Source organism: Lissotriton vulgaris, chromosome 9 (assembly GCF_964263255.1).
Source record: "Lissotriton vulgaris chromosome 9, aLisVul1.2, whole genome shotgun sequence".
Classification (NCBI taxonomy): Eukaryota; Metazoa; Chordata; class Amphibia; order Caudata; family Salamandridae; genus Lissotriton; species Lissotriton vulgaris.
Genome location: NC_141697.1, coordinates 1,193,020,770 through 1,193,038,748, shown reverse-complemented (window position 1 = coordinate 1,193,038,748; position 17,979 = coordinate 1,193,020,770). Strand labels below are relative to the sequence as shown.

Sequence of the window (17,979 nt, the reverse complement as noted above, 5' to 3'; positions counted from 1 at the left end):
TTTAATAAGTAGGGCTTTATGTACATCTGTAATACCTTGCTACAGCTAGAGTCAAACCATCCCGAAGTTTGAGCTCTGGGCCCAAGGCTGCTGTGCTGCAGAGACTGCCTTCTCTTTTCTGTAATGCCTAGGAACGCCGTTTTGATAAGTATGGGCTCCGCTTGCAGGTCGAGGCATATAGACACCGTAGCCTTATTATGGAGTAGAGTCGAGAAACCATTTTTTTCCTCCACATTTTCCCATTTGATAGTATACCCATTTCTTAGGTCTCGCACCTGCGACGCATCGCAAAACGATGTCGCAGCGAGGCCTATTGTCGGCGAGTCTGCTTTCAAGGAGACAGGAGATGGGCACGCGCAGCATGCCGGAATCGGATCAGGTTGCGTGTGTTCCCCATCTCCTGTCTCCTTTGAAAGCCTCAGGCGGTCATGCGGTTAGTTTCACTTTCCCACCCCTCTCTGCCGTCGGCTCAATGCTCACCACGCGAGCTCCAAACGCGGCACGCTTTCCATGTACAGCATGCTTCACCCCCCACTTCACCCCCTGTATAACAGGATTACATGGTACCTAAAGTGCGCCTTCTTTGTTTACTGTAAATATTAACAAATTGTACAGTATCCCGTCTAGTATTTATTTAACTCCTACACGCCCTTTTTGTAACAAACCTCCACTACTTCTGTGCCTAACCGATGTGTTGTGCAGACAAATTAACAGCGTCTGTAACTTCCCTACATCTTATGAAGCGTTTTTTGTAAAGATAATAAATCATTGCTACAAAGTCATGTGCCAATAGCATGATACTAAAAAAACACATACACACGCTTACAGTCACATTCTGTTAGCTAGCACCATGCCTAATTGCACTGCGTTGTGCAAAGAAACAAAATAGGCCAATAATATTTGCCCTATACATATTTTGCCCATAAACCTCCACTACCAGTGTGCCTAACCATAATCTATTTTGCTCCTATACGTCTTTTGCCAGCAACTAACTTTCATTACCACTGTGCTTAACCATTATGTTGCGCAGCTAAATTAAGGGCACCCTCAATTTGTACAATATTTATTTTCCTCCTACACGTCGTTTCAAACAACTAACCTCCACTAACGACACCTGTAAAAAAACACACACACACACACAACCCCCGCTGCGCCAGTACACACGTACTCGTCTTCCTCAACAACAAGCATGGCGTGCTTTCCCTCCCCCACGTCTTCTCTATAGCTTGTCTTCTACCGGCCATGCAGCGCTGTTACCGGATGCGTGTGCTGTAGCTCCTCTGGGCCCTCGGCTGGGCCGGCATGTACTCCTGAAAAGGCCAGCTGGTCATCTTGGACTCCGACAACCGCTCTCCCCTGCTGAACGGCAGCAGTGTCTGCTTCACCAAGTTGTACGCGCTGCCACTGGGCATGAACAGCAGGCCACACCAATGTGCACTCTCACGGCGTGCCTATAACGCGTGCATGACACTCTTTCACTTTCCCTGGTTTTCAGTACTGTGCCTCTTCCTCTTCCTGTTATATAAGAGGCCATCTTCAGTCTACAATTTTTTGCACTTTTAGCGTAGTGTCTATGAAAGCTTTGGGACTGTCAATCACAAATTAAGTGAGAGTTTTGATTTGCAGACACTTTTTTGAATATATGTATATATACCATGAGTTGCATGTATTCAAATTACTCGGAAGTCACTCTTATGCGCTTGAGACTTTCAACGGGGATGCGGCAATTGCTTACGGGTAAGAGGAGGAGGGGGTGGGAGCGGGCGGCCCGCCCCCGCCATCACACTCCACTCGGCGACGTGACATGGTGGGAAGAGGCCTGGGCCGGGGTGGACGTGCGCACTTAAATTAATAATGTATTTGGAAAATGCGGCGCTTAAATTCCTTGTTGTTTTCATAAGTCACTTAAAATATGTAACCACTAGGTTTGAGTCGCTTGTTTGTGTAGTGCTTAATAAGCGCTCTGCGTTTTGGAATTGAAGGGATCAGAGGTGCACAAACATGATGTGATGTGCCCCAGATCACACAATGTGGACATGTATGGTGGCCGGGAATAAAGTCATCGACCTAGTCAGTAGACGACATTTGCGAAGCAGAGGCTTGGACGGTCTCCTTTAAATAGATTTCCCTACATAGAAGCACATCCGAAATGCAAGCAGGGCAGGAGTTAGTCGGCCTTGTTTGCTGTTTTGACACGTGACTATGATCTCAGCCCTGTTCACTTTGCATGAGTATCTGCCTTTGCCTAAATGAGTGCCAGTGGTCCATATTTTTGCCTATCGTATTTGGGTGTTTTGGTCACATGTAGAGCACAGAGCTGTTTAATATAGATGAAACATAACAAACATGGCTACAATCATTCACCAATTCTGCACCTCAAATTGTTTATTTGCCATTGGTTGATGTGTGCCTTAAGGACCTTCCCTCACCTCTTTTTTTTCTTCTTTAGACCTGCAGGTCTTCAGTTAGACCTTTTCAAAGCTTCCCAAAGCTGGTAGATAAGGGAAACTGGTTGTTTGCCGAGGATTACGTGGTGTAGCAACTATGGGAGTCAGGGTTCAACCGAGGTCATCCGAGACCAGTTTAGATGCTTGACCTCCTTACTTAATTAGAGGAATACTGGTCTAATTAAAGCTGAATATTTACCCACTTGTTGGTGCTTTTTGTGGTTGGCAGGGCTGGGCCAGAGACAGTCAAGCGTGTTTGCTCTGAAAGTTCGTCAGCCTTTCAACTTCTCTACCTAGTCGTCAGCTGACATCTATATTAGAGAGATTCATGGAAACACCTCGGCTTGCTACAAGTTTGGTCCTCTGAGGGCAAACTCAGCCTTTCATCTTTCTGAAGTTCATTAATAAGTAGCATGCTGCAAGACGAAACTGCAGCAGTGATTTCTGTATAAAATACAATACTCATTCCTGCTCCCGTGATGCACATGGAGGCAAACACGACTCCCAGGCCCCAACCCCTCTGTGCTGTTCCTCAGAGATGAATGCCCTTTGATTTCTCCTGCCAGTGAGTTCTGTCTCACCGGCTCCACTTTGTGCTGAGTAGACCTTGGCAGGGCTCGACAAATCCACTCGCCCGCTCACATTTGCGAGGGAGAATGGATGGGGACGAGCTATTATTAGGTCCTACTCGCCCTTTCTGGCGAGTAGGAAGACAAACTAACTTATGTCCTCTGTCTTTGAAAACAGAGCAAAAGTGACAATATAACAAGATTTAAAGGCATTTTTATTGCTCACAAAGGGACTGAGCAATAAAGATGCCTTTAAATCTTGTTAACTTGTCACTTTTGCTCCGTTTTCAGAGACAGAGGTCAAGAAGGTTGCATTTGGGCCGAGGGGATTTTCCAAGTTACTAGACCTGCAGGACTAGTACAATTTTTTAGATTTGTCAAGCCCTGCTTGGGTTTCTATTTCCGCCTCCGGAACAAATCTAGGCCATGATGCAAGGTCTCTATGTGCCCCAGGACCTTTTGTTTTGTTCATACTCCCTGCTTTTTAACTCCGGCGTGACCGCATTTCTTAGACTAGACAAAGTGCCACCTGCAGGCCGTGACTACACCTTGTTTTACCTGTCGCCTGCCCAAGATCAGGAAGCAGGCACACTGAACCGGCACCACTTCTTGTCAGCCAATAGCAACCCCCATGCCCAGCATACACAGAGAACTACACTGCTATGGCACAGCACTACCAACTGCCTGCCTTCCTGCCCCTACACGGTTACCTCACGGTGCAGCCACAGGACAGTGGCTACATTGCAAGTGTCTGCCCCGCAACACGTTCCTGCCATGGAGGTTTCCCACAGCCGGGTACAGTTAATAAGTACAGGGACCCAAAGATATGTGGCATCGCAGAATAAGAACGGACGTGGTACAGGTAGGCTTTTTTTATTTATTAGTTTTCACTTTTATATAGCGAAAACTTTACCCGCAGGTATCAGAGCGCTTAAAATCAGCATGCTTATAACAAGCAAGACTAGCACTTTATATTATTGCCAACTTTGCTTAGCATAAGCAACAGCTAACCATTCACAAACAATGTTTATATACCAATTGCAAATTTTAAAAAAAAATTAATGCAAAGCATTGTCATTTACAATGCCAGTAACTCAAACTTTGATGTTGCGAGACCTATTGCATTGTAAATGCTTGTATTTACCAGTACAGGAGTGACATCTACTGTGGGACAAGGTTTTATCATCCCTCGTAACACTAACTTACATGCAAGTGCTGCATGGTCACTAAAACCAGTGAATTTAATCACGAATTCCGTAATGGGGTTACTTGGGTGGGGGTAAAATTTTGTTGCAGGGTGTAAAAAAAAAAGAAGGTGCTGGGAAAGTGAATTTGCAGTCACCTAGCAGATTTTTGCATGACAAAATATACATGTATATTTGTTGATGACAATATGAACTTCACAAATTTATGCTGGGTCTACTTATGGGAATTTCTTACAGTTATAAATCTGCATATATAGGACATGTACCGGTGGAGGCTCTTTTGTGTCCTTTTAAAATTGAGCCCTTTATTTTCATGTTGCCTTAATGGTTCTCCACCGATTCTCTATTACTCTTTATTTATTTAAATACTGACATGCCTCAAATCTACTAACAAAATGATGCCTCTGAGAAATGGTATTTTCACAACGGTTTAGCAAATTTTTCAGGTTGTATTTTTTTCAACACTTTTATTTTGCAAGCAACCAATTATCGGTCTTGCTTTCAAGCTTGTGCATGTATCTGTATACAATTAGGGAGGGCGTGGAGCCTCAACTGTAATATTTTGCAAACAAGTTTTTATACAGAGTTGCATGGGACCTAGCAAGTCTTGTATCATGTGTACACTCAATTATTCCCTGGTGTATATAAATAGGTGGGTTGGCAAATATGAATTATGGGGTGTTGGTTCTTCTACTCCAATAATCACACGTGGCAAGAATGCATTAATTCTCAAAATCTTTACATTAACCTTTGTGACAAGTTTCCCTTATTTCAGTAATTTGAACAAAAAAGATATATATATATATATATATATATTTTTAACATAATAAAGCACTATTTGTTTTTCAGAAGGCATATGCGGTTATTTGGACAGCCTGCACAACTTTCACCCCCTTTGGCATGCAAGCCTAGGGCTTTTTCAAGGTTTAGAGAGAAAGTAAAATCTAGTGGTCATGTCTGTTGTCAGTACTCATAATTATCCAGATTAGGCCTGTGAGGTCAGTAGGTCTAGTTCTTAAGTTGTGTGAAGTGTCATGTTTTCAAGAAATCAGGTATTTTGCTGTACCTCAAATGATAAGATCTGTCAAAATATAGCAGTGAGATAATGAGTATATACAATCCGTCTCAACGAGATGTGTGACCGCATTAAAACAAACTGGCCGAAGACTACAGAGGAGGACATCCAAAACCCCCGACTTTAGTTAAAGCCTATTTTGTATATTGCTAATCACTAACAAGGCTGCTACTAATATCCGAACTACCAAAAATCCACTTACAAGGCTTCCAGCAGTTTTTTTAACCATTACCATCAAGTAAACCACCTCCATAAACTTCCCCCTGAGACAATATACACATGACTTCATTGCTATCTTTTGACAGATCTTAATCATTAGAGGCACAGCAAAACACCAGAGTTTTATCAACTGCTAATGCCTTCTGTACAATAAACAAAAAGTGCTTTATTGAATTAAAATATCCTAAAGAATTGTCTTTTTTGTACAAATGTGGTAGAAGTGACTGACATAAGGGAAACGTGTCATTCATTTGATTAAAAGCTCCTTAGGGTGAATGTATTATTACTCTCCAAGTTTTTATATAGAAACCAATGTCAGTAACAAAGCTTGATCTTAAAGATTTATGCATTTCTTTATCATGCTCACCCAGGAAGGAAAGGTTTTGCATTAATGAATCGTATACACAAGATTGAGTAGTATATGTATATATATATATATATATATATATATATATATATATATATATATATATATATACACACTTTACTCCTCCTTTAAAGATCATTGCTATGTTACTATAAACTGGACACGAAAGGGTTTTTGGTAAACTGGATTAGGCCAATTTGTCCAGTGGACAAAAAAACATGGAAACTTGTTTTACATGACCTCAAACAATATGTCCTAGGCATGGGCAGCATAAGTTGCACGCATATTTGAGCTCATGAGTAAACAAGAGAGGTGGTCTAGTTCCTGTTTTACTGTATCCAACTGAGAAAAGTGAAATGGAGTTGTAAATGTTATTCATCCACTGGAGGTTATGAGGCCAGAATCTGGCCCTTAAATTACGGTGTAACAAAGTGGAATAGAGTTAATATGGTTTGATCTTCCAATCTCTGGCAATTCAGATAGGGTAGCAGGGGCTGTAAGATGAATGAATAAAGTAGAGGAAAAGTCGATTTGGTCATGGCTAGGGTATCACAGGTAAAACTAATAAGAAGAGATTGGGGACAGGAAAACTACTCAACATAGGGTTCACTTCACTATCGGGTTATGGATGGCAAAAATAAATGAACATACCTCATGGGTCGTTCAAGATGTAGAATAGTGGCTTACACTCCTTTACTCTGGTCATTACATACTATACAGGGTTGGGGAGTTCAAAGAGGGTCCCACAAAGTCTCATCTAAGTCCCAACGATAGGGGGTTCTCTGCCCAAAGCAGTAGGTGTTGTTGGGTGTGAGGCAGAAGAGATGGAGCAGGCCAGATATCTGCAACTTAATAAACTCAGACGGAAACACACTTTAAGAATGACAGAATTTATTGACTTCCAGAAATTAATTCATCAAACTTGTGTCACAATAGTTAGTCAAACTGAATATACATTGTTAATTACACACAGTCTGAAGCAATGTTTTCGTTCTGTAACTGTCATTGTGCTCGACGCTCTTCTCCTTTCTTTGGGCAGTAATCAAATCTGAGGGATTTAGGGTTACTATGAAAGTGAAGCAATGAGGTGGAACTTACAAATTCATGACGAATTCAAGTTTATTTCAAAAAGCCTACACACCCATAGCCTGCCACAGCAAGATCCATAAATTCAGTTTATGTGGAACACATACTTTAGAACACAAGTTAAAGTTCTTGAAGAAGTACAGATACTGGAAAATGAACGCAACAAAGTGAGAATTCCGTTTCCAAAAGGTGATGAGACCTATATCTAAGAACAGTTCCGAACAGGATAGTGGATTGAACAGAACAGGAAAGAAGATACAACAGCACAATAGATCATAATAAAAACACCAATAATAAAGGGACATTAAATATAAAATAGAAATCACCCAGAGACTAAAGTACATATAGCCACAAATTGTCCATTATAAGATCACATTTCAATATTTGAGCATGTCAAAAAAATTTTTTTACAAAAAACAAAACACTGCAATTTCTCACTACATGTCAGACACCATTTCTATGCCACGGTTGTTAATAAAGTCCAAAAGGTTCTCATTAAAAGGCAAAATTATTATCTTGCTCGAAACACAGGTTGGAGGAGGCGAAATACATTTGGCTTCATTAAATCAAGTTAATTGACAATATTTATACCCAAAAGAATATATAGGGCTACAAGTGTATTTTATAAAGAAAAAAAGCAGTCATACCTCAGGCAAGATTATTTAATTCCAAGTAGCTAAAATTGTACACTAAAGAGAAAAAGCAAGGCCAAAAACAACAAGGGAACATATGATTGTAGTAATCAAAAGCATATTAATCTTGATGGTGGTAAATAACCAAGACAAACGTGTAACAGCATAGTGAACAAGAACAAGAGATAAGAAGAGAGGGGGAATATATACAATTAAAAACAATTGAATCACAATATCAAAGGGTCATAGTTATGTACAGTAAATATTTCATGGACACTCTGTAGCTAATTCAGCAACATTTCGCCCCCAATGAATAATCAGCATGGTCTTCCACAGGGAAAAAGATTAGCCACCACAGGATTCACATGAGAATGGGTGTTGTACCAGTTGCAGACATTATCTCAATTATGAATAGGTATTATCCAAAAATCAGAAGACCGAGGTCAAGAACTGTACAACCACCGCTACACCAGCACCAGCTCCTGTACACGCTGCAAAAAGTTGGAGGAAGTAATGGAGTTTGTGTTGTTGCAACTCTGCTCTGGAAGGCCACTACACTCATTCTTGTGTGAATCAAGCCCCTAAAGAACGCTCAACGTGCATGCACAGATTATAGAGCAAATCCTTTTCTAGACACAGTCATAATGTGGTCCCACAAGATCTGTTTTTTTCTTATTATGTTTTGTATATCGAAAATACTACAAATCTACAATGTTATTACTAAAAACGGATCGTTGTCAAGTTTTACACTTGCTCAAGAAAAAAAAATAAGAGTGCCAAATATCAAAAGGTTTACCTCACCACAGCAATAGACTAGTTGTTACTTGCTTCCTGACCTTTTAATAAACTTTGATGATTCAAAAAGAAACGAAAACGCATTTTTCATCAACATGTTGTCACTTGAAATATGGTGTATTTCATTTCGAAAATAACTAATAGAATGACTTTTTGTACCATGCAATTAAAAACGTCCTGCATACGTCCATGATCTCTACCATGTTTTGCTCTATTACATAAACATTTGGATTATATTTCAGGAATCAAATTAATTGGGGTCAAATGAGTAGACCAGTACTGCAAGACTCCTGATGGCACAGAATATTTAACTATAGTATTGAGAGACCCTGCATATACCATATGTTAGAAATGAATTGCTAGATGTTAGGATCACTTTACTAGTATGCCTATAGTCTTCTGGCACCAATATCTTAAAAGCTTCATCAACAGTCAGGAACGTTCATAGATATGGTACTGAAAATAGGAAGAGCACTATACTGTTTATATTTATGAATGCTCTGTGCATCCTGGACCATATTTCTACAACATATCATTAACTAATGTTCTGCACACACTTTATATACACTCAGCCATCTATTACACCCATACCAGGCACTGTGCTGCACATCTGCATTCACAAACTGTAGATGAGTCAGTCTCTGCACTGTATGCAGACCCTCCAACAAGCTCTTCCCTTCCTACATACCACTACAGGTGTATAACCTTTTCTGTTCGCAAAGATTTCTAGGTTCTGCTTAAGACAGGGCATGTGCTGTCTGTCGCTAGACCTATTATTAGCTTACAGCCTAAGGGTTTTCCAAAATATGAATTCATTGTTGCTCTCATTTGCTTGCTTCTTCTTCGTCAGTTTACGCAGGCTTTCCTTTTTCTTGTGTTTGTACCTCTCCTGGAGCATGGATGCATTACTTTTGTCCTTCCACTGTTCATTTTGAGGTGCTATTATTCTATTTTTGTTTAAGCACTCTACTAGAGTATGTACATTTTCCAGCTGTCTCCCTCACGTACAAATACCCACCTACATGTTCATCTTTCTTGACCTCCCTCAGCTTCATTCCTGCTTCCTCTCCACCCACCTGCTCTTGTCGTTCTTGCTTCCGCACCACCCCAGTATCTGTTTGCATCTCCAACCCCCACTGACAACACTGTTTTCAGATTAATCTCCCAACGCCTCCTACCGCTAGCTTGCTTCCCATCCCCTCCATCTCACCCTTTATCCACCCTCCATTGTCAGATTGCTCCCTAAGCCCTTTCTGTACCCCTCCCTCTGTTTGCCTGCTTCCTCAGTCACATGTTGCCAACATACTTACCCTTTCCTCCAGGCCTCCGCTGTCAGCTTGCTGCCACAGGCCCTCCTGCCCACCCTCCGCTGCCCCTGGCCGTCCTGTCAACCCTCCATTGTCTCTTGTGTGTCTTCTTCCCCTACTCGTACATTTCTCTCGCCCGATCTCCTTCTGGCGCGTTCCCCAGCCACCCTTTTTTCCATTTGAAGGGGGAAATAAACCACATTACCTCTGCCCACATCATAGCGCTTCCCCCTCCCCCTAAAAAAATATATATATTTTTGGCATGCTGCTATACAACATGTTTAAATCATTGCTAATAGCTCCATTATTTCAAGTGCCCACTTGTTTTCATGGTTGCAGCCTGATAATCTTCACTTCGAAGGGAGCACTGGGTTGCATGCTTGGACATCCTACATTTCCTTGCAGGGGTCCTTTCCCTTGCTATGTATTTGTGGGATGCATGGGGTTGTAGCAATGGTTTTTTTCCCTGTAAGGAAAGTGGATGTGTTGTAGCTGCTGCTCAGTCAGTGTGTCTGAGGTATAAAATGTTGGTGTGTGATGATGCTGTAGAATGTTGGATGTGGGAGTCAGTTGAAGGATGGGCTGAGTAGCAGATAGGTTGCTCCTGGTGGGGCTCTTAATTACATCTCTTGAACTCAACATATTAATAAATCATCTGGCTTAATATACATCCGGATTGATGGACCCTTCTTCTATTACAATATATTAGAGCACACAGCAGCAGACCACCTCAAGGTCATTCACTGTGGCCGACCCGGTTCCAGCCCAAGAACTGACAAGACCAGAATTCAGTTGCTTCCACTGTATGCCAGCAGCGCCTTCCCCTGTTGCGATCTAATCACATGGAAGAGGTAGCATGCTTTTAACTCTACTGCAAGTCTCTAATTAAATACCGATTCTCTAGAGGGTGGCACAGAAGTTACCTGCTGTCTGGGGCCAGGACTTCCATTCTATACGCCATACCTTTCCTTGTATTTCCAAAGCTTCACATTGTATTCTAAAACTCCATAATTTCAGAAATGTTTCTCATTGCACAGAGGCATCAGCTTGGTTTCGCAGATAATATCGCGTCGCCTTAAGTATCATACATAACCACAAATGGAAACGTCGCCCATAGACGACCTGAAAACGTGCCACCTATCCCCAAATGGTCAGTTCTCAGAGCAGACCCCCTGGTCACACCAACCCTCCTTGCCCGCACCTTCCTGCCGGCAGTAAGACATGGCTGCTTCAGGGCTTCCAGCGGCTGTAGGGAACACGAGGTTCGTTTCGGCTCCCTGCTCCGACCTCCAGCCTCTCCTTCCCCGGCAACAGAACCAGCAGCAGTACCGCTCGCGCTGCCCCGTCGCATAACGTCACCCACCCGCGCCGCTTCAAGCTAGAGGGGAGAAAAAATCGGTCGCCATCTTAGTCTTACCTGATTTCGTAGTTTTAACATTTGTATTTGTTTGGCATAGACCTGTGCTCCGAGGTTTGCAATTTCCGCACAGAAAAATTGCTAATTAACACATACAACAGACAAAAACACATATTTTACATCTGTACTGTTTTTATATTTATGCACGGTTTGTAAGCTTTTTACACATAGTATTTAAAAACTATATTTTACAAACGCCGTGATGTAATGAATGTCGTGTCCTATTCGCTCCAAGTGAAAACACCGGCTCGCTATTTTTCCAAAATGACCGGCATATTTAGATCACCATAATAAACGTTGCCCACCGCGCTCCCAACATTTAGTAATTTCAGCCTATTGGCGCACGTGCGTAGGTGGGTGTGTCGTGAAATATCCAAATCGTTTGTGTTCCGCAGAACATATTCAAATGGACTGAGTTTGACGTATGCGTTTTAAGGGGTGAGATGTGCTGGCAGAAAGTATAGTTAAAATCTAAGTGCTGGCGTATCGAAAGGGCAACAAAGGCATATTTCATGCGATTTCAATAAGGTATACAATTGTAAATATTGAGTTATATATAACTGTGCGATATATGTGCGATTTTACTACACAGTTAAATACACTAGCACTTTTTTGTGTTTTTTTTATTCGTAAATACAAAAGGAGCTTGTTTACTCAAGATAACTATTCAAAAACTGGAAGTCGAATGCATAATTCCGGACTTGTTACGTTCCAATATGGCGGCTTTTCTTGCACTTTGTTCAAGACGAAGAGGACAAGCCTTGTACTTGTCCTACGCTTTTGTTTATTTTGATAAACGTACGAAGTGAAAACTACCGTTTCTGACAAGACCTGCTAAGAACACGCATGCGTAAATGGATGACGCTAGATTACTCGTTAGGAGTGAAGAGCTGTAGTGTAGGGTTGGGCTACAAGAACAGCAGTTCTGCACAGCCGCACCCGACTTAAAGTGAGCTCAGGCAAGCCAGGATGACCAGAACAGTGAGTTATACAAAAGCAATCTACACAACATATACCATTTGTATTTTTATTATTGTGTGTTTGAATATATCATTGTGAATTGCTATAAGCTTAAATGCAAAACATGCCAAAATGAGTAAATCCTTTGCAATAGAAAGGTTTGCCTTTTAATGTACGAGTTTCTATGCAGTTAGCACGAGGGATATTTTAGAGTGGCGAAAGAAGCCGTTTTAGTTTACGCAGGACAAGTTAATAATTTTATTTTAGGTGAGGTGAGTCATGAAAAGATGTCTGCAGGTGGCTCTTTTTTCCAAAATGTTCAGTTAGTTTAATAATTGTTTTTGAACTCGCACAGCTTTGTACTCTTGCTTCTATAGCTGCATGTGGTAAGAAAAAAAATTAAGTGCCAAAATAAAAATTATGTCCGCTGTAAGGTCGCGCAGGGTCAACGGATCAAACCTTAGGGAGAACTATTTGAGATGCCTGAAAACAAGGGCGTCTCCCTTAGTGGCTAGCAACGTCTATAGTTTGCTCATTTGGCAGTTGTACACTTTAAGGTGGTTCTCAGAACTGTGTCCCTGGCCAACAGCTGTTTCCATAGATAGGCAGCAGACTTTACCTAGGAGTGCGTAGTCGTTATGCAATTGAATGTACATCTTGTGCAAAACATGTACATCCAAAAATTGTTGTTTCTTATCCTCATATTTCCTTATAGTTGCGGGAGAAAACTACCTCAACTAGAGGGATACTTTTTTGTTTCACATCTGCTAGTCCAAACATGTAACTTAATTTTATACTTTTAAAGAACGAATGCAAGTGAGAGGCGGTTTAAGAGATTTTATTACAAATGGTGATATTCTGTTTGTATGTATAGCAGGTTCTGTGAAATTGCTAGAACTTCGTATTAAATCTAAGTACCATATATTAGTGTTCTTTCGTCTGCATGAAAGCTTTTCATCTAATGACGATGTTGTGCATCGTCCTTTACCCTATTACCAGTTAGGTAGCTGTACCTATGTACATGTCGCACTATTGTAGTTAAGGTTACTTCTCTCTTTCCCTTAAAAATCTAGGCTTGGTTTATAACCTTTGCTCCCTTGGTGTAGGCTTTGCCGCTTGCTCAAATCCTCAGGATTTCACACATGCATATCGTGAAGCTTTATCAATGTCTGTTTAGGACTTAATGGGTTAAAACCTAAAAAAAATACCAATTTGCATGGCACAAATTCAATATATCGAACTGATAGGAAACTGGAATATGACTAACATACATTGATATATTGTAAAGTGCTGTGAGTGGAACGTGCCCATATCGTTTTGCTGCTTCTTTGAAGCATGGGTGGAAACATTGACTAAACTATATTTAATGGCTGTTGTACAGCTAAATTGTAAAGTACCATTTGTAAAGCATTCCTCTGTTGTGAGACTAAAACATTGAAAATTCATATTAGACTATATTCATGTATATGTTTTACATTTATTTTGAACCAATATAAACGTTTACATTGAAAAACAAATATTAAACGAGGGAAAAGTCCATGTTGGAATGCAAAAAATAGAGTAATAGATATGTTCATGTGTCAAAAGTGCACCCCGAATAGACACAAGACCACATTATGAAACTACACACAGTCAAGGAAAGTGGAAGAAAACAACATGAAATCGACAATCTCCAACTCCATTTTTTGTAGAACTCAACAGTGATGTTCCGACAGTGGTCTCTTTTCCACCGACGTACTTATGACTGAAAGTGACATAATTGGGTCTTATCCTCCAACAGGAGGAGATTTCTCTCATGCCAGACATTTGCGGGCTACTTTCTTTAAAAACATAGTTAAAATTGCCTACTGTCCCCAAAACATTTTTTGAATTTATATAAAGATTACTAGGGATAGTAGCAAGGTTAAAAATAGGTACCCACGGTGTTGGTAAATAGTAGATTGTCCCACACTTCTATATCAAAAAAGAACATCTGGTCAACATGTTTCAGCCATACTCTATTTACTTGCATTTTCAATCACGTGTGTTTTAATGAAAAAGTATAACTGATGGAAGATGAAACATAAGAATGGTGTACTTTGGACTCCTGTAAACCTGACTCTTATGGGTTTGAAAAAAAAGCCAACTAAAGTGGCGGTGGTGTTATAAAAAGTTATTACAAAGGCATTAGGTCTGGCTTATTTATAGTGAAAAGCATTTGTGAAAGCTAATAGGCCTCTAGCAGTGGAATGTTATTAAACTAAATTGCAGGCTATGGACAGGTATTTAAAATGACATGTAATTGCACAAATTACCATAGTAGTCAAGTGTTTCTGAGTTGGTCACTGTGAGAAGTTAGCCTGGTATATGATGATCACTATTCTAGTGATCACCTTGCACCAGTCCAAACAACCCTTATGGTGATGGTTGTAAAGTCCACCTTATAGACCAGCTATCCTAGAGGTAGCGTGGACAGAACAGTCTTAGGCTAAAAGACTCTTGAGGGCGTGTAAAGCCAGCTGTTTTTCCATATGCAACCCCTTGAATATCAAATGAAAGGACACCACACAGGATATATATAAAATATATATGTATTTATTTACTAACACACTCCTCTGAACTCTTTATGAGATCAGAGGCCAAACCACATCACAAGATACTTAGTCAGAATACGTTAAGTTACACAATTTACAGTTAGGCCCTAGGGGCGAAGCAAACCATAAATTAATAAAATGGTATAAGTACCACGTCACGAGAAAAGGGAAGGCCTAGGGCCTAGATAATTGCTGGGGGTACACTATCTGAACCTTAGGATAGGAGTAGGAGGCCCACAGGCGGCGCGTGCTGTGTCTTTACACACACGCATGAGTCAATACAAAGTCAATGGTAACTTAGAAGTTAGATAAAGAAGGATTTAGGACACTTCCGGTTTAGCTAGGAGGAAACAACGGAAAACCTAGACACTTGGATAGTCAATACCCTTGGGAGCACCGAAGTACTCGTGTTACCTCACCCACGGACAGCGGGTGCATAGGAGTGAAGATGTGTGGGGTTTCGTCCTATGGATCCTTGGAGAAAGATGCTGCAGGCGACCAGGAGGAAGATGTCAGGGTGGATCGAGGATGAAGAGGACCTGAAAGCAGAGGGAAGCCAGTGACCGGGTGGAACCAGACTATGTCGAGGAGCAATCAGGTGCTGTCTTGAAGCTTGTCTTTGCAGCCACGCGGACCAGGCGACGTCGATGATGGCCGGGTTCTGGAGAGGAGCTGTCCCACGAAGGTTCTCGCAGATGGAGGGGTCGATTGCCGTATTGGAGTCAACAAGCCTTGGCTAAGGCAACCCACGCAGGATTCAAAGAAGGCTTCTGATGCAGACCAGCAAGGTCTGAGGTACCTCACCTTTGCAGGGAGGCAAGGGCCAGTCTGGAGCAACCAGGCCAGCGAGGTGATTCAAAAGGATTGTCGTCACAGAGGCTACTAGCCAACGGGCCAGCAACCGGACAACGCGTCGAGCAGAACACAAGCAAAAGGGCCCCACGCAGAACTCGTGGAGTGTGGAGGGCTGATCTTCGGTGCAGGTGGAGCTCGGGTTCGGGGTTTCTCAGTCCCCAGTGTACAGCTACGAGGATGCCTCAGGAGCTGCACGGGTAGCAAGTTGCAGGCTTTTCAAGATGTCCGGCCACACGTGACTCGTCGCCTCCACGGATCTCAGCTATGCTGCAGACGTGAAGAGAGGGTCAGAGAGGTCTGGAAGTCTGGGTCTTGTCAGGCTCTGTGCTCGGGTTCCGGCGGGAACGTCGACTAAGCAAGCAGTTGATTTGCTGGATGGTGCCTGGTTGCCCAGGGTGGTCACTCCTTGGCCACAAGGGAGATTCTTCAGTCTTCAGCTTCAGCAGAATGTCGAAGGTCCAGAGTTTCGTTTCGGGTTTCAGTCAGGATCTAATCTAAAGTCTCAGGACTCAGCTCCTACCTTTATACAACTAAAAGGGTCTGAATTACTGACTAGGTCCCTCCTGTGGGTGGGACCAGGAAGGGGGGTGGTTACACCCCCTCTCCTTTGTCCAGTTTTGCGCCAGAGCTGGGGATGAAGTGCCCCAGCAACCGGTTTGAACTGGGGTATGCATGGAGCACCTAGTGTGCCCCAGCCAGTGTCTCATTCTATTCATCCCTCCCTGCCCCAATACACAAAGTCCTGTCTGGGGTGGTGCTCACACCTCTCCAGGCAGGAAACCTATTGTCCAAACCTCCGTAACTGGAAGGACTCCCAGCAGCAGGAGGTCAGACTTGTGTCGGTGGCAGCAGCGTCCATTTTGTGACGCTGGGGCTCTGGTTAACTTTAACCGGGATAGTCAGCAGTAACATGTCTTCTCCCTCTAGAAGGGTGGAATTCTACCCCCGCCGCCAGAATTGGCGAGGGGGTAGTATTCCAAAGCGTATGACACCTTACACGACATGTTTGGATAAAGCCAAACCAAAGTTCGCATTTAACCACGAGGACTATAATGCACTTAAGAGTATATGGTATGGCGATATCATAGAACAGCTATAAGGACATGGTTCCGAAAGCTGCAGACAGGCTCAGCTCATGCTTGAGCACCATCTCGCACACAACCAAGCACTCTGCCTCCAGGATTGTTAAGGCCTGCCATAGGAGTGACTTATAGGTTACTATGTGTCTTTATATATGTAAGTATAGGAATACTATACCTAAGCAAGGGGTGATTACACGACCTTGCCCCAGCTAAGTGATCAGCCAGTTGTGTCTATTTGAGTGGCCAGCCAGGGGTGGCATAATACATGCTGCAGCCCCTGGTAGGCCTTGGTTACACCTATGCCCTGAGTACCTAGGGTACATTTCTACAGGGGCTGACAAGGTGAACCATTCCCAATTGTGGATGTACCGAGAGTACATGGGGTAAATTTAGAGAGAGTGCATCTGTGCTGTGGGTCTGATTAGCAGGCCCACAGCCATATCGAAGTCGAAAACCAGTAAAGCAAAGCAAAAAGTGGGAGTGACCATAGGAAGTAGACCCTACTCTCCTCCAGTCACCAACTCAGACAAACCCTGCAAGTAGAATATTTTCACTGTTATGATTTTTGTTAGCCCCTCTTCAGGGGGTTGGTATATAGTTTTGCCAACTAATTCTGTACACATTTATATTTTATTGTGTACGTGATGTTTGCCAGTTTAGGCGCAGTTAAGTAGACTTGTGAGTCAGTCAATAACTTTATTTCGGCCACTAGGACCATAAAAGTGCATTGTTACAAAAACACAGTAGACATTAAAAAAATAGAATGTGTGCACACTCTCAATCATATATCTACAGTCACGCAGATTATAAAAAGGCATCTTCAGGTTCTCTTAAAATCCATTAAAGAGCTACCATTGGGTTAATGACAGACTAAAATACTCATAATTAAAAACTATGAGTAAAACGGAAGGCTGAGGCAAGGTTCCCTATTTGCTGAACCCTGTTGTGACCTTTTACAGTTTTCATTACGTAAAACATCCCAGAATGTTACTTTAGAAAGGCCCTCCGCATGGAACACATAGTGTTTAAAAAGCGAGATACAGCGAATCTGATTGTAGGGTGGGTATCTTATTTCAAGACTCGGTAGGCCTCTAAGCAACGCCCAAACCCTAGATTTCTACATATTTGAATTAACCAGCGTTTGCGAGGCAGGTGGTATGCTGAGCAGAAAAACAATACATGGATTTCAGACTCTACCATGTAATTGCACGCTGGACAATCTCTCATGTTCTCTGTGGCCCATTTGCTAGTGTGGCTCATTAGTGGAAGATTCCCATGTCTAAATTGTATATACAATTTCCTGGCCAATGGGGGATATTTCACATCCAGGAATTGTTCTTTACTGTATGCATCCTTTACTTGTAGGAACTCTACTGTCATCCGACCGCCA

The 17,979-nt window shown here is 42.2% G+C and overlaps 2 protein-coding genes across 2 annotated transcripts in view; one reads left to right on the top strand and one right to left on the bottom strand.

Annotated features, from left to right (window-relative positions):
• CHCHD4 (coiled-coil-helix-coiled-coil-helix domain containing 4) overlaps positions 1–11,069 on the bottom strand; it is a 104,241-nt gene extending 93,172 nt beyond the window's left edge. Inside the window, exon 1 of the mRNA XM_086939263.1 lies at positions 10,904–11,069. Coding sequence (XP_086795389.1) covers positions 10,904–10,925 — 22 coding nt within the window. The 5' untranslated portion in view covers positions 10,926–11,069. The remainder of the gene's footprint in view (positions 1–10,903) is intronic.
• Positions 11,070–11,933: 864 nt separating this feature from the next.
• TMEM43 (transmembrane protein 43) overlaps positions 11,934–17,979 on the top strand; it is a 114,570-nt gene continuing 108,524 nt past the window's right edge. Inside the window, exon 1 of the mRNA XM_086939262.1 lies at positions 11,934–12,100. Coding sequence (XP_086795388.1) covers positions 12,089–12,100 — 12 coding nt within the window. The 5' untranslated portion in view covers positions 11,934–12,088. The remainder of the gene's footprint in view (positions 12,101–17,979) is intronic.